The sequence below is a fragment of the Pezoporus flaviventris genome, unplaced genomic scaffold (assembly GCF_033815535.1).
Source record: "Pezoporus flaviventris isolate CSIRO_AGI_PZ_B2104156 unplaced genomic scaffold, CSIRO_AGI_Pfla_v1 ptg000025l, whole genome shotgun sequence".
In the NCBI taxonomy this organism is placed as follows: domain Eukaryota; kingdom Metazoa; phylum Chordata; class Aves; order Psittaciformes; family Psittacidae; genus Pezoporus; species Pezoporus flaviventris.
Genome location: NW_026892573.1, coordinates 31,787,066 through 31,810,438, shown reverse-complemented (window position 1 = coordinate 31,810,438; position 23,373 = coordinate 31,787,066). Strand labels below are relative to the sequence as shown.

Here is a 23,373-nt window from a genome sequence, read left to right as displayed (position 1 = left end):
TATTAGAAGTATTTACTACTAGTGTGTATTGAACTGCACCTCTTCTAAGCCTGAAACCAATGTATTAAACTTGTAACACCTGCTGCCTGAACACAGTTCTCCTTCCTGCTATGAAAGGCTAAATAGTAATTAGAACAAGGATGAAAAAGTCTCTCCTTTCCTCCAGAACACCTTCAAGCTGTCTAAACTCATCAGGTTCCATGAATTCATACTAATCATAGAGGCCATAGTTCACAATTTCCCACTTAGTGGAATTGTTCCAGGAGAAGCTGGTTAGAAACCTGAGTGTCGATCACAGTTGACTCCATCCCTCATAATAAGAATTTTCCTCTCTCTTTCAACTTTTCTGTTAGGAAAATTAACCCCTCTTCAGACACTATGAAATCATTCTCTGCTTAGAAAAGCTCTAAGTTGGTTCTCCATTTGAATTACTTAATACTTTTTTTTTGGGGGGGGAAGCCTTTCTGATTTATTCCGGAGCATCCCTTGTGATTTATCCTATTAAAGCCTGAACGGATTTCACCTCCACAAATGACACTGATTCTTGCTAAATAAAATGCTCTGACCTTCAAGACAGCTCCAGCCTGACAGTTGAGTCTCCATCTGTATTCCTTCCCAATGACAGCAGGCTGGGAGGGTATTATTTCATTTACCTGCATGTCACTCACACTAAGCAAGTGGCTTCAACCCTGGTGGAAGAAGTTCCCTGTGGGAATCCATCATTCATTCTGATCAGGGCTTTGTGTTTTCTGCTGGCTGTCCTAACAGAGCCCAGCTGAACGTCAGGCAGCTTTTGAGCTGTTCATAATCTCTGTTTTGCATGAGAGGCGGGCAAGAGGAGGATGTTTTTAATGGCACTTTGCAATTCCTCAGCATCTTTGCACACACACAGCTTTCACCACATCTCAGAGCAGGCCATTTGCAGATGGAGAAAGGCAAATGACTTCCTTAAAGATGGAGAAAAATGGTGTCAGAACTGGAAGTTCCTGCTCCCCTCTCCTTTTTTGGGTTTAATAGCCTCACTCTGGTGCATTTTTTTTATTGATTATAACCTTTTCTAATCCCAGCTCCTGTGTCGAATGGACACTGAAATAAATGCTGATTACTTTTAACCATGGATCAGAGAACCAGGTAAAAGCAAAGCATTCATCCAGCAGAGAAGCTGAATGGTACCAAATTTACTAAGTAAAAACCTGTCATGTTAAGGTCATACTCTGAGTTGCTGCTGGTAACCCAAGTGAAGTTTTATTAATGGGGTCCTGAATCCAGATGCTGCAAAAAGGTAGGTGTGACTTCAAAGTTCACAATCATTAAAACATTAGCTCTGACTGATTAAACCTTTCATCCTCTTCATAGCTGGATGCCACAGAGGCACACACACGTTGACTGGCAAACGTGCCTTGGAAGAGGTAGGGTAGGAACTGATTTTGGTTAACCTACCCATGGCATGGTAATACTCTTGGGTCACTTGGGTCTGGATTTCATCTGGCGAGTTGCAATTACCTTTCTAAACCTAATGTTATTCATGGTATGGGCACTCCCAACACACAAACTTTATCTTGGCTGCTGCATGGCTCTGTGTGAGCGATAGGAAGTGCTGGTTCAATGTTATTAGCTAGACTACTTATTTGTGCAAGCATGGCTTATCGTGGTGTCCTACACCTCACTCCATGTCTTTTGTGGGTATCCTGGGATAGCATAGGCAATGAAGTGCTTAACCTGGAATGCTTTGGGGAGGTAAAACACAAACCGTTAAGGATTGTCAAGCTGCCTCTGCCAACAGGTTTCAGCACTGGATTGGGAAGATGTCATGCTCTGCCCTTGTCCAAATTGCAGTGTTACACACTGCAGCTTTTGTTTAACACTTTCTTTGCGATGTGTCAGGATGAGAGATGCTAAATAAGTAATGTAAAGGTCCCAAACCGCTTCCCTTCACCTGTGATAATTCATGAGCACTGGAGATGGGAACGCTGGCACTTTGCTGTTTATTTAAAGCCACAATCAATAGGCAAATCCAAGTGGTAAATTGGACTGAACTGAACAACAAGTGAAACAAACCTGCCTGGGGCAAAGCAAGAAGAAGCAAAGAGAAGATTCTTTTCCCTTTCATCCTCTCTCATTGCTCAGTTAGATAACAGACCAAAACAAAAGACAGGGCTCCTTACTGTCCAGAAGACTTAATCAGGTACAGTATTTGTAGTCTTAGAATATACATCCCCCACATTGACATTGCCACCACTAGCGGCTGTGGGTGCAGAGCTCATTACCCATTCAGAGTGTTCCTTTAGCAATGAAAGCTCTTTATAAGAAACCCTGAGGACTGCATTGATATTTGAAGCCCCTGAAGCAACAAACCCAAGTTGCAGGGTTCGGGAGGGCTGGTTCCTAGCCAAGAACAGATACTTTGGTGGGCATTAGTTGGCAATGATGGTGTAGTCGCTGGGAATGAAGACAGCTTCATAAGCAGAAGCTGTCCTGTAGCCCCAGGTGAACTGGAGGTGATACTGCTTCCTTGAATGATGTGATGTGCTGGGAAAACACAGGGAAATCTTCCAAGTCCACAGTGACCCCAGCTGTTTGGGGTTGTATGGGGTTACATGTATGTTCTCCCATACACTTGCCTTGTCCCCTTCCTTTCTTCATTCTCATTCTTTGGACAGGATAATGCCAGCACTATGGGGAGCTCTGCAGATATGTGAAGAGATTCAAACTCCATTTTAAAGAGCTTTACAGGATTCCTTACACACAGGCATAAGGAAGGACAGAGATGAGTGAATAGGCAGACACAGGACACTCACGGATTGCTTTTGGTATCATGTAATAGAGGCACAGGCTTTAAGCAAAGGTTGATAATATCCCCTTATTTTGGAGGAGTCTGAGGAAGGAACGTCCTGCTCCAGAGTGGGAAGCCAGTATTTAAGCAATAAAGATGAGAATAGGGAGATGATCCCTGCTTTCAGTAGGCTGGATATAATATGTCAGCACAGTGGACTGCACCTTTTTACTGGCTTCTATTCAATACCAGGGATTCATCTCACTGAGCTTTAGATAGGTATAGGGTGAATGCTAACATCTGAACTCACTGCCTTAAGTCCCTTTATAGGCAGTAGAGAGAAGCAGCATCATTAAGGGGGTGATTTGGATGACTTACTTTAAAACATTCATCCTACAAGACGAACTGCACCTTAGCTACCCAAATGCAAGGGCATCTACCACCTACTGTACAGGACAACATCTGTTAATGGCACCAGTATGGCTCTGGCTTCCACAGACACCAAGGTTAGTTACCCATCACATCTGACCTGAATAAACCCCTGGGGCTTCACTGGCTCTGGTGTGCCTGTTTAAGGACACAAAACCACCTCTGTAAACGCCCTGAGCCTTGCTGCCCGCATGCATTTGCTGGTGACTGAAGAACCACCAAATTCCTGCAGCCAAGTGCTTTACGTTGAGCAGGGCTGTGTTTCCATGGCTCCATAGGAAGCACCCTGCAGCTCACAGACAGAGGATTTTATTATAGCTTGTGTGAGGTACTGGTCTTTTTCTTTTTCCCTGGGAGACATTCAATAGATTAATACATAAGGAGGCCACGCAGTGCAGTTGAGCTGAATTTACACTTGGCCTTTTAGTGTTTTCAGTCTGTGTGCGATGCCCAAAGCTCTTCTTAGTGTCACAGGCTGGATAATAAAACTTCATAGCGATGCCATAAGCCAACCCAGGGACTGCAAAGGACTTTTGATCTGATCCCAGAGCAGTTTTCTGAGATGCTTCTTTGCCTCTAATGGTAGATTTGTCTCCCTAAGGTATGAATGGAAACAAGAAAGGAAGAATCTAGTTAAGTGTGGCCACCTTTTGTGTATTTACAAGGCAGAAATGCCTCAGTGCCTCCCGTGTTCCTGCAGGGAAAAGATAATGAGAATTAACTGCAAAGTTTCATTTCCATGCTTGGAAAGAGTCATCAACTTCTCTAAGCCCATCTAGACAAGTCCATACACAGACACACTGGAGCTGGTTCCTATTCATCTAGCAGTGAATGCCAGATGGGTGCAAACTCGGGAGGCAGCACAATTTGGTGATGCTTTTTGGTCTAATGTCCCCAGTGTTCTACATACAGCTATGCTGGAGTTAGACCTTGGTGACCTATGCTGGGCTGTACAGCCAAGCCTCGTAGCTGGTAGCTCCAGAGCCTCTGGAGATCAGGCTCACCACAGGCTATGCAGTGAGGAATTCTTTCCCTTGAAGTAAGGAAGCTTTTGCACATGGATTGCAGCTTTTCCAAGCCACTAGGATTCAGTCCTGTGGCTCTCACCCTTTGTCTGTCAATGGTGGAGCTCAGAGCACTAGAGCTAAGCATACACTGACTCATTTCCCTATGGCTCAGGAGTGAAGAGGCTTCCTAACAGGAAGTATTATGGCAAATCATAGAATAGTTAGGGTTGGAAAGGACCTTAAGATCATCCAGTTCCAACCCCCCTGCCATGGGCAGGGACACCTCACACTGACACAGAAATGATGTCAGCTCTTAGGGATGACTCCCTTAATGCACTCACAGCTGGGAATATTTGATCTCCCCTCCTTCCTCCCTCACTGGTTCCCTTTGGATGCACCGGAGCAGGCATGTCTGGGCTTTCTATCATTTCATTCCTTAGTCTTTAGGAATTGCCTGAAGGCTGAAATCCTGCCAGCTTAGTAAGGCTCTAGTGGCATCTGCAGCCTTTGTGGCCAGTCCATACATCTTCACTCAGTTATTGCCTTCATATATAAAAATTCCTCTTGTAACAGGTATTTGGCTGCTGCTTTTTGCTGTCAGAGCAGGTGCAGGTTGGTGGCTGTGTATTTCTAGGGCGTTAAGGACACAACCTGGCGGTTCTAAAGAGAAATGAGTTTTTCTATTGCCTTCAAATGATGTGAAAGAGGGAGCCGGGGGGCTGGAACTCAGCCTGATGAAGACAAGTCAGTGCAAAGGTTCTGTGTACCGACCTCCCAGCCCTGCTAATAGATGCTTTGAGCCAGCCCATTATGCTGTGGAAGCTCAGCCCTTTATTAATGTTCTGGCAAGAAGACAAAACTCCAGTTTCTACTCCATTGCATTTCCAGACATGCAGATAAAATGAACGTTTCTGGGTTTGCATAGCCTCTATGAAGTCAAAGAAACTGCAAATAAAAAGCATGTAGCAAGAAAAATCCCAAATGCAAAAACAGTATATATATATATATATGGTTTAGTTCATATATATATATAAAAGCATAAAATAACTCCAACTCCACAGTCTAAGTTTCTAATTTAGAAAGCAACCAGAGAGAAGGATGGGAAACTTGTCAGAGCCAGAGCAATCCTTGCAAACACAGAGAGTGACAGGAGGTTGACATCTTCCTGAATGCAACTGATTGGATCAAACCCACTGAAACTCCAGTGAACCCAAGTGACAAACATCCTTAGTGACAAAGCTCCGGTTTAGGAGTTTCTCTTCCATCTTGTTTTCTTGTCACTACTCCTTCTCTTTCTTTACCGCATCTCCTGGCTGAGGTTTTGAGTTGCACTGCCTCCAATCTGAGCCTGGCACACTCCGTGTGAAGGGCTCAGACTAACCAAAGTAACAAACACTTGCTTCCCTAGGTGGGTGGTGCTGGGGTAGATCTGACCCTCCTTTATGCCTGTTCAACTCCCCAAACCTCAAAAGAAAGGCATGTCACCATATAAGAATGATTTGCCCATCCTACCTATTCCAGTGATCTGTATCCTGACACTGTCCCCATTTCACTTTCTTGGCTAATTCCCACCCGTTTTTCCTTCCACCCTCCTCCTCTTGTTCCCCCTGTGTCTATACTTCCCCTGCCTACAGCTATAACAGCTCAAGCAGAAATCTGTGTGACTCTGCTCTGTGATTAATGGCTCCCAGTTCTGATGACTGATTGCCTATGCCAGTTTTAATCACGGCAGCTTCATTTGCTCTTGAATCATCTGGAAATGGCACTTGTGGATCACTGTGTAACAACATGCAACGAGACAGGGAGTGGCAGAAGAATTCTCTACTGGTTGGCTTACCTATGTCTGAAATCTTTATTTCTGACAGAAGACAGGAAAGCAGGGAATAGAAGAAAGAATGAGGCGTTAGCAGCTCAGTTCGATGCATTATTAGCAGATTGAAAACTTGACAGTAACTGTATCATACAATGCAATAATAAATAAAGACTTAGCTGGAATGACACTGATATATTTTATACTGGATATTACTTGGCAGTGAGCTCACTTATGTACCGCTGCATACCACAAAGGAAGTGTGATCTCACCTGCTTGGAGTTACTCACTTAGGACCAGGCAGAGTGGATCATTCAGAGCAGTACTGAGCACATGCAGATATATTTACAGGTTTTTCCACTCAGTCAAAGCAATACCTTGTGTGTGACAAAGGTAACTTTAGAGTTGCGCAGCTATGGGTGGCAGCTCATTGCCAAAATCTCATGAACTTTAGCCCAAACGACTGAACTAATGCTGAGCTGGGTATTTCTCATGGGTCTATTACATGCCCATCTGCTGTTACCTACAACCCACAGCGCGTTTGCTTTCCTCTCCACAAAGAACACTACACTCAGAAGATGCCCCCCCAAACAAAACCCAACACCCAGACAGTGAGGGTGTAAATCCATGAGGAGATGCTGATGTGAGAAGACACAAGCAAACTCTATGGCTTTCCTCCATAGCTCTCAGTCAGCTGGCATCTGAACCCACTTACTTTATGGCACACCAGAGTGAAGAAATGTTCATTAGATCCAGTAACCTAAGTGTCTGCACAGATGAAGCAGCAATTGCTCCGGCAGATTTAACTCTGGAGTGAATTTCACTCTGTGGCTCTGCACAAAAGCCAACAAGGCCACTCTGTCAAGGCTTCCAATTCTCTCTTGCCCAATGAGGAAATGCTATGCAAAACCTCCACTTGAGTCTGGTATTTCCACTGACAATGAAACAGGGATAGCGTTCTCAAACTTGTACTTCTGGGAATGAGATATTAATCCCACTCAGTTGCACTAGGATTTGGGTCCCAAATCACCTAGGCTCTTGTGGAAATCTCACCTTTGGTCATTACAGTAACATTTTGGCACTGGAAGAATATTACATTCTTTAACATGGATCAGGTCTGAAGGTTTATTGCAGCTTCCCACCTTACAAACATGAGAGTAACGATGTTCTCGTGTACCATAATGGAATAGCAAGAATCAGGTTCTTGCTTATTGACTCAAAAGGTATCCCAGGCCTCTGAGAGGTAAATGTCTCACTGTGGGCTTTCTAACTCAATGACACCTCCTGATTCCCTTATTGCCCTGTGAGTATACCAAGACAGCTATTCTGTATGTGCCAGCCTTATGCTGACTGTGTGGACTTTGTTTTCTCATACACAGTGATCTAAGATTATGGTTCTGAGTGCCAAATAAGACCTTCGGCAAGGTCTAAGGACTCTGGAGTGTCTGTAAATGAGGGACTAGTGGGATCTTGCACCAATTTTTATGCAGATCAGCTCTTTTTATATGTGGCCTTATGGAGCAAATGGAAATACAAAGCAATACTGTATAGGACACTGCTGCTCTAGGAAGCTGTGGAGTAAGCTTCTATATGGCAGTCCTTGCAGAAAAGAAGCCTTACTTTTGTCCTTAGCAAGCAGGACATTAAATGTGAGTCGAGCAGGGAGGTTCCTACTTTTGGGAACATTCTAATTTTCAGGCCAGGTCTTGAGAGGCAAATGGGAACATGAACCTTCCTACCATGCTAGCCTCATATCGACCTCTGAGGATGTTAGGCTGAGCCTTTCAAGCAGAGACAACACATTCAGAAACACTCATTTAACTCTACTGACTTTCCTGGAGTCAGTCATGTCCAGCCCCACAGAGTCTAGAATCAGGCCCTGGTGCTTTGAAGTGGGTAATTGTATTTGTTATAGATAGATAGTAAAATTATCCCCAATGAAGTCAGTTTGCAATTTTCAGTCACCATCTATTTAATTTTGCCAGAACTTAATGCAAATCTTTATTTTTCCCTCTCCCTCCTTGTTTTTAATGGATGTTCCTTCCCCATCCTCCCTATTTCTCCTAGTATACGTATTTTCTCCTTTGTAATTTGGGGTTAAAAGGAGACACTTCACTTCCTTTCAGATGATCCACCTATATGTCCACCCTGACACTGCTGTTCAGGTAGGAACTGAGGGGGGCTGATGAATTTGTCCCCATGAAACACAACTAGAAAGACCCAGTCTGTGACTACTTTGAGTGACCATCCTGTCTTAATTATGAATGACCACCTGCCCTGATTAACCTCTACATATCATAATCGTGCTTTGGCCTTCCAAGTCATCTCATCATTTTAGGTCATCTCTGGGGCTGATTGTTAATGTTAAGGATTCCCACTGGTCTCTAGCTACGCAAAAGGCAGACTTCAACACAGTTTGATTTAGCAGCACAATAATGTGCCAATATTTTTGGGGTGTGATATATTTCTGTGTTTCTGTGGTGTAAATCAAAGCAGAGTTGCAGAAGAGGCAAATCTGGACAGCTTCCTGCTTTCCTATGGGGTTTCTTTAAGAGTTTTGCTCATTTTCCTTTTGGATACATCAGATTTCTGCAGAACTTAAGGGCATAATTATAATGGGCACATTCAGTAGAGCGTACCTCAGCTCCAGTATGTTGGTGACATTGCCAGAGGGAAAGATCCTTCGGATGTAGTTGAAATCTCCAACATAAAGACTTCCATCAGACCCACATGTTAGGGCAACAGGAGCCAGGAGTTTGTTCCCATCTGCAAGACCATTGCAGCTTGGACAAGAGATGCTACGTCTGCGGCCGTTGCCCATAATGCTTCCAATTACAGGCGGCTGCTGGGAGATAAACTGGTTTTCCCCATTTCCTTTATGCAAGATGCCTAAGGAGAGAAAACAGTAATGAGGACATTAAAGAGAGACAGGGAAACTGAGACCAAAGGGAGCACAAACTGGCAATCCCAGAAGGGGAATTTGTCATGTAGCAAAGGAGGTTTATCATCTATCATAGCGCTGTTTTGTGATGGTTTCAAATGAGGAGGCCCTTATCTGGAGTACCTTTTATAGACCCATTGCATTTTTGGCAGAACAAAAGTATTTTGGGAGAACAAGACTGCCTTTAACATTGAAGGAAATAGACTTTTCAGCATCTCATGACTTTATACCTGTCTTTTCTGTCCCTGCTTGCCCTGTAATTTGGAGCTTACCAGGTAAAAGGAAATCACAGAGCTCATGGAAAGATAAGGGACAGGAAGCGCATTCTCTAGAGAAATGTTTCATCTACAAAGCTTTAGAGAAGCTCTGCTGACATTCCCTGTAAGTGCAGTGTTTTCAGCAGCGATGTGGGCTGAATTAGATGTTTGCTCCCACATCACTGCTACCATCCAGAGGGACACAGTGCTTCTGTCTTTTAAACATGTTCTGATCACCCTCGGTCTTGAGCAGCCTTCAAGGACCCTAACACCTTCCACTTTCCCTTATGTCCCGTGAAGCCTCTCACTTCTGCAAGTACACTCGCACATTGGAGGATGTGTCTGGGTGGAATTATGCTCAATGGTATTATCTTAGGACTATTTTCCTGTTAATACCCTTCTTTTAAGACACGACAAAGTAAGACATGCCAACATTCTGGCCAGCTGCTTTTGCATTTACACACACCAAATTGCTTCTAAATGTAGGATAATACTAGAAATAATAAGTTGGGAAAACGTATGTGAGGGTATGTTTGTTGTTCAGATTTCTTTTCTTTCCTTTTCTTGAATTCTTAGTGATAAGCAGCAAGTAGGCCTTGCAACAGCACATAATTCCTGTCATGTGTTACAGACAACCTACCGCTCTGTATGTTGAGGGCATGGTGTTTATCCAGGGACCATCCTCCGAGTTTGGAAGCATCAATTTCATAACCCTGAAGCACGGCTGTCCTCTTCTCCCACAGGATCAAGTCAGGACAGGATTCATACTCATAACCTACTGAAACTAGGAACAAGAGAGAAACAAAAGACCCCCCAGATTAGCAACCCAGCAATGCACACAGAGTTTCAACTGAGAAGGCATAAGAGCATTTGTACAGGCAACTGCCAATTCCATTTAAATGTCCTCACCATAATGCAGAGTCCTAATAGTTTTCCCTTTAAAGGCCATCCTGCATTTATAAAGGTCAATGCAGTTGCAGGTGTTGGGTAAATGTGCTAAATATTAAAAAGGCACTGGTTTAGAGACATGTTTGAAACCAACAGGGATTGCAGAGTGTAAAGCACTGCCTGGACTCATGGGGAGCATTTTACTATCTACTATCTTTGATCAAAGTCTGCATGTCAGGCACTTGCTAAAAACCATGTCCTTTCTTGGAAAGTAAAGACTTCTCCAAATGGGTCACGGGGCAGCAAGTCCCTCAGAGGCAGCAGTCTTAGACCAGGCTGACTTGTGGTCATCATCAAAGTCAATAGCATTTGCTTGTCATGATGTCTCATCAGAACCTATAAAGAACACACTGGAGTTAAGAGTAAGAAGATGTCAGTAAAGGGAAAATCGTGTTTTTGACAGGAAAATGACCCCTTGATGATTTTCTCAGAAGCAGCAGGAGCAGTCTCATTGATCTGCTTTTCTTCTGCCCTACCTGATCTTTTCAGCACTAACAGCTGAAGCAGAGCAGAGCTGCAAGTCCTACACAATGAAAAGCAATTACATAGCTCATTTTTTATTACTAGACCAAAAAAAAAGGTCTGATTTTTACAAGTTTCTCAGCCTCCTTGAAAAGCGCTGAGCACTGAGTGAACTCAGGATCCCCCCCCCAGATACAGCCCTTTACCAGATCAGACAGTATCACAGGAAGATGTAATTTAGGAAATGAAGGCTTGCTATTTTCCACTCTTCTAGTGAAGGACATCACTGAAAGCCTGAATGATGATGTCCTCAGATGTGGTGGAGTATTCTCAGGCTGCAGAGCTACATCATGGAGCACTCCAGGACCCAATGCTGATTTTAAAGATGCAAACACAGCCTTTCAGGATATGCCACCAGCATGTTTCCCAGTGTGGACTCCCAACTGGATAAGGCTCAGCAGGTTGTATCATCCAGCCTGCTCAAGGTAGCTGAGCCTGAGTGAGAGGAAGGCACCCATTCTTCCTCCTAGAAAACAAGGCCCTCTAAGGCTCCTCTAAAAAGACTTATCTTCAGTTGGCTATGAGGCATCAGTCAACATCCCTTCTGTCAACAAGAGCTCTATTTGCTCATTTGGCATCTCTCCCATTTTGCTGGTACTGTCTTCTTGGCAGCCTGAAAGGTCCAGTCTAGACTATCAAAGACCTGTAAGTGAATGTCCTTTGGTTGCTGACCAGATGGGAAGCAATCACTGCAGAGCTGCATCACCCCTGCTCACTGTACTCAAGGTACACTCTTCTCTCCACCACATTCACACAGGGCTCACTGGCTGAGGTCTGAGATGGAAGCAGAAAGAGGAATGGAGTGTGTCTGCATTCATTCACAGCACAACTTCCTGCCCCACCATGGACTTCAGCTTCTGCCCCTGTAGAGTGGGTGGCAGGGGCCACAGTGCTTACAGCAATAAGCACATTGATTATGCAGAGCCTTCTTACTCTCTGCCTTGCAGCTTCTGACAGTCTTTTGCGGATGTAAATCAGTGCACAAAGTATAAGAGCATCATGGTCCAGTTTGGGATAGTGTTCTTGAATGGGTAACAAAGAGGAAACTAAGATTAGAGCAATCCCGAAGGTCAGGCACAAGGAGGAATGAAGACAGGGCTCAGCTCTAGGAATTTCTCTCAAAGCAGTACTGACAGCTTTTGGCTATAGGTAACAGGTAGCCAAATGCCTCTAATCCCAGTTCATTCCTTCTGCATGAGTATGACGGCAGCAGCTCAGGATGTATGTGCTGGGCCACGAGCCAGAGAACAGAGCAGTATTCATCTGCTTGGGGAAATGTGTGCTGTCTGAGCAGCTGGGCCCAGTCCTCTCCAAGGAAACAGCAGTGAACCAGGGGGGACCACTTCATGTGTTAGCAGGATGGACCGTACCGATCTGCTGATGATAGAATTACAGCTGGACGGGGACAACAAGGACTACAAGAAAAGCTTCTATAGGTATACTGGTAATAAAAAGACTAAGGAAAATGTGGGCCCTGTCTGGAAGGACACGGGAGACCTGGTTACCTGGGACATGGACAAGGCTGAGGTACTCAACTTATTTGCCTCGGTCTTCACTAGCAAGTGCTCCAGTGACACTGCCCAAGTCACAAGAGGCAAAGGCAGGGATGGGGAGAATGAAGAGCTGCTGTATGAGATCAGGTTCAAGACCTTCTAAGGAACCTGAAAGTGCACAAGTCAATGGGGCCTGACAAGGTGCATCTGCAAGTCCTGAGGGAACCAGTATATGTAGTTGCCAAGCCTCATCCATCAGATTTGAGAAGCTGTGACAGTCTGGGGAAGTTCCCACTGACTGGAAATGGGTAAATATAAACCCCATTTTTAAAAAGGAAGACTAGGGGAACTACAGGCTAGCCAGTCTCACCTCAGTGCCTGGCAAGATCATGGAGCAGATCCTCCTGGAAACTATGCTAAGGCACATGGAAAATAAGGAGGTGGGTGATGACAGCCAACATGGCTTCACTAAGGGCAAATTGTGCCTGACAAGGACAGGCAGACACTGGATGGAGCAGCCTGAGGAGAAGGACTTGGGGTGTTGGGTGAGAAGCTCCCCATGAACCATCTTCAATATGCACTTGAGCCCAGAACCCCCCCGTGTGTTGGGCTGCACACCCAGAGTGTGAACAGCAGCTCAGGGAGGGGATTCTGCCCCTCTGCTGTGCTCTGGGGAGAGACCCCCTGCAGCCCTGATCCAGCTCTGGGGCAGCAGCACAAGAGGGACGTGGAGCTGTTGGAGCGAGGCCAGAGGAGGCCATGGAGATGCTGCGAGGGCTGGAGCAGCTCTGCTCTGGAGCCAGGCTGAGAGAGCTGGGCTGGGGCAGCCTGGAGAAGAGAAGGCTCCTGAAGGGGAGACCTGAGAGCAGCTCCAGTGCCTAAAGGGGCTGCAGGAAAGCTGGAGAGAGGCTTTGGACAAGGGCCTGTAGGGACAGGCCAAGGGGAATGGCTTGAACCTGCCCGAGGGGAGACTGAGCTGAGCTCTTGGGCAGAAGCTCTTCCCTGTGAGGGTGCTGAGGCGCTGGCACAGGGTGCCCAGAGAAGCTGTGGCTGCCCCATCCCTGGCAGTGTTCAAGGCCAGGTTGGACACAGGGGCTTGGAGCAAGCTGCTCTAGTGGAAGGTGTCCCTGCCTGTGGCAGGGGTTGGAACTGGATGAGCTTTAAGGTCCCTTCCAACACAAACCTATGATCAAGGACAAGGCCTGTGCATTGCCACCCAGCTGCTTCTAAAAAGAGCACAAAGCCCTGGGGTCACTTACCAAAGGCTTCTGAGAGCCCATACACCTTCTGGCTGTAGACGTCCGTCTTGTCCCAGATGAAGTAATAGGACAGGTCTGGTGCTGCTGCAAACCACTTTCTGAAGAGGCGTCCCTCGACGGCCACCATGAGGTGGACTTTCATGAGGTTGAAGGGGATGGTGGGGTGGGTCATGCTGATCCTCAGCACTGATTTGTAGCCAGCTGTGCGGCTGCTCAGGTAACTCACTTTTATTTTACTGCCGGAAACATTAATCTCCTCCTGTAGAGCCTGTGGAAAACCAATGCAGGAGGTGTTAAATCAGCAGCGAGCAGACAGGAAAAGGCAGGGAAGCTGCAATTTATCAAACACACCTTTACAACAGCTCTGGTAGACACGTCTAGAAAAGCAGCCCATTAGGCATCAAGTTTAAACCATATATGTAATTTATAGGATTAATTGTGGAAGCAAGGAATGCCCCACTCTTTCTCCATCTCTCTTACATGGGACAGAGAGGCCAAAGTATTTCATTGAAGTCATTATTCACAATGGGACTCACTGTCCAAAGGAATCCCAGCACCCATGGCTAAAGGACATTGGAGTCTGAGATAATCCCAGCCCATCAGTTTAGCTTCCATTTTCTGTCTTATTCTTCTAGGTTTCTATGGCTGCTAATTTTTGCCTCCTGGCTTCTTTTTTCCCAGTAAAACATCAAGCCCTACTTGCCCTGTATCCTTATGGATGTTCCCTGGCCCTGATCATAACCTGCCATTCTCTCCATGTCATTGGTTCCACCCTCCCTCCTCTGACTTGCCCATTTCTTCCTCTGACCCTGCTCCTCTCCTACCTCTGACCCTCTTTGCCTGATCTACCTCCAGCCTTTTCTTTCCTGTGTCCTGATCATTATTTTTTTACCTCATATTTGCTCCTGCTTACAGAATCATGGAATGGTTTGGGTTGGAAAGGACCTTAAGATCATCCAGTTCAACCCCTGCCATGGGCAGGGACACCTCACACTAAACCATGGCACCCAAGGCTCTGTCCAACCTGGCCTTGAACACTGCCAGGGATGGAGCATTCACAACTTCCTTGGACAGCCTATGCCAGTGCCTCATCACCCTCACAGTAAAGAACTTCTTCCTTATCTCCAGCCTGAACTTCCCCTCTTTCAGTTTGAACCCATCACCCCTTGTCCTATCACTACAGTCACTGATGAAGAGTCCCTCTCTGACATCCTGGTCCCTGCTTAAAATTCCTTCCCCTTTGACCTGTGTGATGAAGCTCTTGGCCTGACCTACCACCATCAGCCCCCTTCCCTTCCCTTGTTGCTTCCTTCCCTTTCCCAAATTCCTCTATATTCCAGGTGAGTTACTTCATTTTCTCCTCCAGCAATGAGTGTGGGTATATCTGCCTGACTGGGACAGTGATCTCACAGGTCTCTATTCCAGTACAGAGTTTCACAAGAGTGGACAAAGAGCAGGGGAAGTTCTGTCTGCCCCTATTCTGCTTTGAGAACGGAGAGGTCTCAGTAAAGATGGAATTCTCAGCTAATTTACTTGCTAAAGTACAACCACATCTTAAAACTTCCTACACTTGTAGCTGGAGCAGTGCAGGGAAACTTTCTGGAAGTCATCCCGGACCCCATGCAAACTACTGATAAAAAAGGACATTTCTGTCTCAAGTCTTAGGAGAAACATATTTAGTTGTCACTTCCCAGAAAATGCCACTCTTAGCTAAGCACCCAACATGGACATTGTCAGCACAAGCCAGGAACCTTTGGCAAAGTCTGAGAGATGAAGGCAGAAGCTTTGCAGTGAGCTGCAAAAGAAAACGTGGTCTAACTGGAAGGTCACAATTGGCACTGTTCCCTCCTGTACCACTTCTGAGATACTTTAGTGTGCTGGACCCTAAATGAGCTGTGAAAATACTTCCCTACAATAAATGGCTTCCATAATATTAAGGGCATGGAGGCTCGAAGGCACGTAGGTCAAGAGATCCAGCCAGCCAGCCAGCCACCCATCCTAGTGTTATCCAAGCTACATGGCTCCTATACTCAGCTCCTACATGGGAGCAGCAAACTGCCCTGGCATGACAAGTTGCTCATCCCTCACAGGTTTTCTGCTTAGTGTTATCAATACTGACAAATCTCGTTATCTGCCCCCTGAAAAGACCTCTTCAAAGCTATTACCCAAGGCCCAACACTTGTTCAAGGGATAACTTACACCTCGGAGTGCTGCAGCACTTGACAACCGGACACATCCAGAAGTTAAAGCACTATTCCACTGTGCTCATAAATATTTACTTCCCCATATGCAGCCTTTTCAATTTACATATCTCAGTGCTTAGGAGGCTCCAAAATGACAGAATTGGGAAAAACCCAGGATTTCTGAAGTGTATTTTATGAGCTCAGCAACAAGCTGGGCTGGGACCAACGTCAACCAGAGACCAACTGAGCCAAGCTGCAGTAAAGGTGGTCCCTTGTATCAAATCTGTCTTCATATGTAATCCCTCTAGGAAAAAGCCAGGCAGAAATAATTGTCATGGAGTTACTATTTGCAGTGTCTGGTTCAAATCCCTGTCAGATATAATTATTCCTTTCTGTCATGATCTGTCTCTGCTGTCTGCTAGTCCAAAGGAAGGGTCAGCACTGCGGTACCAAGGCGCTGAGCAGCACGAGGGGCTGTGTTTAAAGACTTGAAGAGAGGTTTCAAATGGTAATTCAGATTATCCAAAACGCATTTGTAGCTTGTAAGTAGTGATAAACTAGCAACAAAGCAGGGCGGTGGTGGGGAGAGTATAATCCAGTGGACATTGGTGGAAGAAGAGGGGAAGAAGAAGCTTTAAAATACTTGGAGTGCACCAAAAAGTAACAACAGCTGACTTGTGCCCTTATTTCTATTTGATAATTGCTGTTTGGCCCACAAGGTGCATCTGGGGTCCTGGTGAAAGATAAGGGCTCCTGGAATTCATTGAAGCCTCACCAATATGATCTCTAAAAGTGGTCCTGCTACCAGGCTGGTCAGGAGAACTGGTTCTTCAGGCTTACTAGGGATCTTCACAACTTCCCCATTTCCATGTCCCCTTCACTGCTGGGTGTTGATCTATGGCTCTGTCAGTACCAATTCTTCCCCTCTTTGCATGAGACAACGTAGAAAATCTTAATTCTGTGTGTGGGTTACACATTTCTCTTACAGTTTCTCTTTGCCTGCCAGCAGACAAGGCAAGGAACAAGCTTTTCTTCTAGTATGATGCTCAGAAGGAATTGTGAGGCAGAAAAGCATTTAGGGTCTGATTCAGGGGCTTAACACAGACATGTAGCAGTTTCAAGGTGTTCTATGGTATCTAAAGCCTCTGCAAGGGGATGACAGATCTAACATGGAACTTCTTGAGATCTCTGTCTTTATGAAGCTACAGCCTGGAGGCCTGAAGGGACACATCAGAGCGTCTTAAATGGCACCAAATCTGCCTTTAGGCACCTGAATCAAACACTTAAAATGCGTTAGTTTGTCTTTTGATTGCATCCAGGTAGAGGATGCTATTTGTTGGAGTGCATGAAGCTTCTATGTGCCCACTTGTCAAAACCTCAGCCCTGCCATCTGCTTGGCACCTCCTCCCAGCCTTTTCCTCACACCTTTTGCACTTCACATTTCTCCACTGTGAACTGCCTATTATAAAATGCAGCTGCAGAAACTGTCATAGAGTCACAGAATCATTGAAGGGTTTGGGTTGGAAAGGACCTTAAAATCATTCAGTTCCAGCCCCCTGCCTTTCCACTAGACCAGGCTGCCCAAGGCCCATTCAGTTTGGCCTTCAACACTGCCAGGGATGATCATTTAGGTTATTTTTTATATATAGGAATGTAAAGTAGTCCATTTATGGACTGAAGTACTCTGCCATAAGTCAGATTGCATTGTATATGTTGTATACTTCTACACCACAAACTCTGTTAACCTTCAGCTTACATTTGAGGTCCAATACTACTTTACTGAGGTTTTGGCTCAATCATTTGGCTTGTGCAAAAAACACTGTTCATCATTCATGGGATTCATCTTCTCTAAACTTGGCTAGGAGTCTCCTCTGAACTGTTCTTCTAGGGCTCTTCATGGCAAGCAGGCAGAGATAGGCTCTTCAGAAGGTTAGTGTGGCAACATTAGCTTAAGAGTGGGGTTCAATCCAGTCTAAGGCATCTAAATTCAGATGCTGGCATGTAAGTGTGTGAAGTGATGTCGCCATGTAATCATCAAGTAGTGTCAATGGAGATCTAACTGATACCATGAGTGGGAACCAGACACCTTCAAAATGGTCAGCTTAGTTAGTCTATAGGCTGCATTAATGATATCGATTAGGTTTCTTACAGCTTTCATGGGAGCTTGGACACCTAGCACACATCCAGATGACAGCACATGAGCACCTTATTTAGGTGCCATAGTCTCAAAATTACTCCCACTTAAGTCTTAATTAGATCCCATAACTACAGGTGTTTGGTGCAATTTGGGATGTCCAAGTTATCTGACATTCACAAGGGTTTGGCAGGTACAAAGCTGGTCACTGATAGGGGAAACATCCTGGATTGGCAGTTGGAGGCCAAGCAGGGTATCTGCAGGACATTTCAAATGGCACTAAACGTCTATGATGAGGGTGGTGAGGCGCTGGCACAGGTTGGATGCTCCATCCCTGGCAGTGTTCAAAGCCAGGTTGGATGAGGCTTGGAGCAAGCTGCTCTAGTAGAAGGTGTCCCTGCCCTGACAAGGGGTTGGAACTGGATGAGCTTTAAGGTCCCTTCAACCCAAACCATTCTGTGATACTTTGACATGCTGAATGCTGATATCTAAAACCCAGGGAAAAACATGCCAAAAAAGGAAAGGTGAAAGTGCTGTTGCATCCATGTATTCCAACACAGGAAGTGTTTATAAGGAAAATAATACTCTGCTCTCGTGAGACCTCACTTGGAGCATTGTGTGCAGTTCTGGTGTCCTCAACATAACAAGGACATGGAGCTGTTGGAACAAGTCCAGAGGAGGCCACAAGGATGATCAGGGGCTGGAGCAGCTCCTGTATGGAGACAGGCTAAGAAAGTTGGGGCTGTTCAGCCTGGAGAAGAGAAGCTGCGTGGAGACCTCACAGCAGCTTCCAGTGTCTGAAGGGGGCTACAAGGATGCTGGGGAGGGACTCTTCATTAGGGACTGTAGTGATAGGACAAGGGGTAACGGGTTCAAACTGAAACAGGGGAAGTTTAGATTGGATATAAGGAAGAAGTTCTTTACTGTGAGGGTGGTGAGGCACTGGGATGGGTTGCCCAGGGAAGTTGTGAATGCTCCATCCCTGGCAGTGTTCAAGGCCAGGTTGGACAGAGCCTTGGGTGCCATGGTTTAGTGTGAGGTGTCCCTGGCCATGGCAGGGGGGTTGGAACTGGATGATCTTAAGGTCCTTTCCAACCCAAACTGTTCTATGATTCTATGAAAATGGATAATTCAGTTGCTTGTCCTATTCAGTTTAAAACCTAACTTTCCATTTGGCAAAATACTTTGAATCCACAGCAGGTTGTTAAAAGTACTTTATCTGACTCACGCTTCCTTAAATAAGGAAAAAGGGGGATGAGGAATTAAAAGTAACACTCTTGCTTTGCTCCCAAATGCCAGGAAATGCAACCAAACCCCGGGTGCTCCGCAGGCTGGCTGTTGGCCAGCCATCTGCTGGCTGCTTGCACATCTCAGCAGCTTTGGAGAGTGAGGGGATTGCCTTCAAACCCTGAGGAAGTTCACACCCCATCCTCCACCGCTGAGCTCTGTAATGCCCAGTGCATGAAATCAGCCCCCCAACAGAAGAAAGGCACTAGAGTATAAGCAACCCATCAGTCAAAGGGCTGCCTGAAGGCTTGATGCGGGTCACACGAGGGTCCCAGCCCACCTCCTGCGGATGAGAGGTGAAAGCAAAGCAGAGCCAAACGAGGTTTTTGCTGTTGGCCACAGTGCTTTGCTTCCATCTCTGAGGGATGAGGGAAAATAAACCTTGTGTGTGTGTGTGTGCTTGTGAGTGAGTGCTCCTGGCAAACATCTGAAGACGGTGCAACAAACATGGAATGCTTTTTAGGAAAGCAAGGGAATACTTGTGTTTGTTTTGCTCAAAGAAAGCAAAAGCAGCACAGAAAGGAGATTATTTTCTCCTCGGTTCAGATGGTTCATACCTGGATTTCAGGAATAATAGGACCTTTCTCCGAGCAGGAACTTGCAAAAGCTGTTAGCGGAGATGGGGAGACCACAGGGTTGGGCCGGGCGAAGTTACTGAGGTCACAGCTTGGGATCTCATTCTCCTCGTGCCTCATGACGATGGTTTCCATCACGAAGAAGCGATCCCATGGCAGCCACAGCGTGTGCTCCTGGGTGATGAAGGGAGCCCGCTCGAAGTGCAGGATGATGGAGATCCCACCAATGGTCACGAGATCAAAGCTGTTTAAAGAGAGGGGATACAAAGTGAGCGTTCCATAACACTAGTTATGGCACCAGTTAGTACCATCCCGTCTGTCTGTAACAATTCCCTAGCAAGGATCCCCTGCAAAATCACTGCAAGAAGCATCAGCCACATCTCACAAGCCTAAAACCTGCAGCCCACAGGAGCTTTAGCTGAGTAAAAGCAAGCTGCAGAGGCAGGAGTACAAACTCAGCTTCTTCACATGTTGTCTTTGTGTATATTAAAACCATACCCATCCCTTTTTTGGAGACAAATGTTCATCCTTGTTAGTGCTTTTCTGGTGTTATTTGACCATACATTTGCTTTTCTTCTTTCTTTTTAAAGTATTTATCATCCAAACCCAGTCACAGATTGGATCAATTCCCATGATGAAGGAAACCATTTGGAAAGTGGTTTCTCTGACACACCACCATATAAATTTTCTTGGCATCACTGCTAACCTGAATAATACCTAATGCAACCCAGTGAACATGTGGAACCCAGGCATGGACTAAGCTCAGTGTACCAGGCACGGGAAAGAAATGAACACCATGCAGGCAGCCTCTGTACCATAGCACTCAGTGTTGCCTTTTGTGACTCTTAAGCAATGAGAACAGGGCAGATAATTCACTGCCTGTGGTCTGCAACTTCACCCTATGAAGGGCTTTTCTGCCTGTGTTAGCATTGGGTAAGGTTACGGCAGACCTCCAGCATGGTATGAAAGGATGTTACCCTGATAAAGAAAATAACTCAGCCCTTGGATGTAAAAATGTTGGGATAAGGGTTAGGGTTTTTGCTTCATTTTGCATTCAAACTCCCCATCTTGCCAGAGATGGAGATTGTCTGAATTACAAGATGCATCTAGTATGCATAGACTCAAAAAGGAGGTGTTAACTGAGAAAGGAAGGGATTTCACCACAATGTGAAGATCTCCCTGTTTTCTTCTTTGTTTTCCTTCTCAGTATCTACTCAGTGGCAATGCCAAATGCGTGTTCCAGGCAAAGAAAGTTTTCCCACCCTTGCTTCTCACTTTCGATGCTTGACGCTCATGTATGACAGTCACACAGCTTTGAAGCATGTGAACAGGCTTGCTGGCTTCAGCAGAGCTCCTCATGCACTTCAGTACCTCTCTGTGCATAGGAACTAGGATCTGAAAGCACTCTGAGTGCCCCAAGCCAGACTCAATGCACCTTGCAATCACAAGGTAAGAAAGAAGCTGAAAGAGGCATTCAAAGTCATTTTTAAATGAATTATGAACCTTTTAGATAGGCTGCAAAAATCCCAAAGGAGCAACAAGGGGTCTGAACTGTTTCTCAAACCCCAAATCTTTGTCAAACAATCATACAAGAAGAACCCATTTTTTGATGGCTGAGAGACTGAAGACCCATTTAGTAAATGTAACAATGAAAAGCAACTTATTCAGGAAACAATGTGCAATTGAGTCCAGGGGAGGGAGTGGAAAGCATTTGAAAAAACTAAAGACATGTTTATTCTATCACTCAAGTGGGGGCATCAGCTTCCCAGACCTATGGAGCTTGGCTCGCAGCAGCCTGATGGAGGAACGTGCCGGTCCTTGCCAGCAAAGCTGCTCAGCATTTGTACTTTGATGAGAACATTTTTAACAGTCAATTAGCATTTGGCAAAGCCTTCAGCTGGGAGGGAGAAGCTTGCTCTGCAGGAATCCGGGCACTGAAAGGGGCAACGGGAGGGAAGAAACAAGCAGTACAAATGATGCTCAACAAGTTTTTAGGCAAGTGGGAAGAGGGTTTTTTATCTGGAAACGCCTCCCTTTACCTCCTTTGTGAGAGGTTCTTGGCTCTGTAGAGCCTAGGGCAGGGATGGGAACCTTCCTGGGGGGGAAATGACCTCGCATCTCCTGCATCCCCAAAGCAGGATGCAGAAGGGAAAGCACCACCTCCTCGTCAGGCTCCAGCAGCTGTGAAAACAGACACAGGGCAGTGATTTTTTTAGCAGCCTCTGTTGTTATGAGCCTGTTGTTCCAGAGTCACAGGGTCCAGCTTTGAAGTTACCTTGATGAACTGAAGGAAAGCTTAAACCCCAAACCCAACAGAAAACCCCAAACTGAAAACACCTTCCTCCCAGCTTCCTTTAGTGCAATTCGATTCAACAAGAGCATCTTGGGATTGAAGGAATGAGATAATTTCATTTCTGGTTTTGCTGCCGATCTCTGATGTCTTTTTTATCGCTCTGGAAACAAATCACACTTGTTGTACAGTCATATTGGTCTGTTTTGCTTAAAAGACTCTTGAGAGACAGGCCAAAGAATGAGATTCTGTCTTTATTGACAAAGCAGGCTCAAAGAAATACACCCCACAGGAAAGCGTAACCCTTTCTCATCTCCTTGGCTCCAAAAGCTCATGGATTTGGTCTGAGTTTCAGCATGTGATGGCAGATGCACCACACTGAAAGAGTCTGGAGACTTTCCTGCTGTTATTAACACCGTGCCTATAGCCATGAGGACTTGCAGCCTTTATAAACTACCAAATTGAAATCAAATTTGATTCAGATTTCATCAAATTTGAAGCTTTATGTAAAAATATGGTTTAGAATCCAGTATGGATTAACTTCGCTTTACGGAGAAATGCATAAAACAGTGGTTTGAGAGTTGCCATTTTACCTTCATGCCTTGTTAATCTGACAAAAGGCTGTGTCCCAGTAATTAGGCTAAAATCATGTGCAAGCCTTGAAGTTATCAAAGCTCAGACTAAGTAATATGACTTAAATAGGACCAGGATTAGGGGTTGTATGTGAGGACTGTAACAGGAGCAAAACCTACTTGCAGAGACCTGGAATGCAGTGAACCCACTTACAGGGGTGAAAAATGCAGTTCCCTCTAATTCTGAACCAGAAATTTTACTTATGATGCTCATTTTGAAATGTGGTCATGCCAAAAAAACCCACCCCAAAACCCCAAACCTGAAGCAATTAAATCAGTTTAGGAACCAATCTGTGCAATCTTTTAAACCCCCTTACTTTACAGCCACACTTACTGCCCTGCTATCAGTGAACTGACTTGCTAAATCAATTTAAGGTAACTCAGCACACGTTTTCAAGCATAGATATTCCTATAGTTAATATGCCAGATAATAAAGCCAGTGGGTTTAATCTCATAACCCTGGAACAAGGTAACTGCTTGCATGTGTGCTCCCATTTTTCCTCCAAACCAGAATGACACCGAAGAGGATCCAGGTGACCCCAAGTGACTGTGCACTGCTATGGGCTGGGGATGCATGGAGCCTGCTGCTGTAGCTCAGGTGAAACTCCTTCTTGCTTAAGAGCATCCCCTTCTTAAAACAAAGTGACTCCATCACATGAAAACTGCAGTGTGCAAAAGCTGATGAGAAGTCGTGCGTTTTGATGGGTTTCAGTTAATTTTCCGAGTAGAGCACAATAGTCACTGGAATAGCAATAATTCTTTACTTGATTTTGAAAGTGCTTTACAAATAGTATTTCATAAAGGCCATAACAATCAGTAAGGAAGACAAGTGA

At 45.3% G+C, this 23,373-nt stretch overlaps 1 protein-coding gene across 11 annotated transcripts in view; it reads right to left on the bottom strand.

Moving 5' to 3' along the window:
- The window catches only part of TENM4 (teneurin transmembrane protein 4), a 759,599-nt gene that overhangs the window by 63,909 nt on the left and 672,317 nt on the right, over positions 1-23,373 (bottom strand). For 8 of the 11 annotated variants that reach the window (XM_061458042.1, XM_061458041.1, XM_061458049.1 and 5 more), the window contains 5 exons: positions 19,601-19,862; positions 13,440-13,707; positions 9,858-10,001; positions 8,659-8,908; positions 6,047-6,067 (listed from right to left, as the gene is read on the bottom strand). In XM_061458042.1, coding sequence (XP_061314026.1) covers positions 6,047-6,067; positions 8,659-8,908; positions 9,858-10,001; positions 13,440-13,707; positions 19,601-19,862 — 945 coding nt within the window. The remainder of the gene's footprint in view (positions 1-6,046; positions 6,068-8,658; positions 8,909-9,857; positions 10,002-13,439; positions 13,708-19,600; positions 19,863-23,373) is intronic. The other 3 variants (XM_061458044.1, XM_061458052.1, XM_061458046.1) reach the window with 1 other exon arrangement.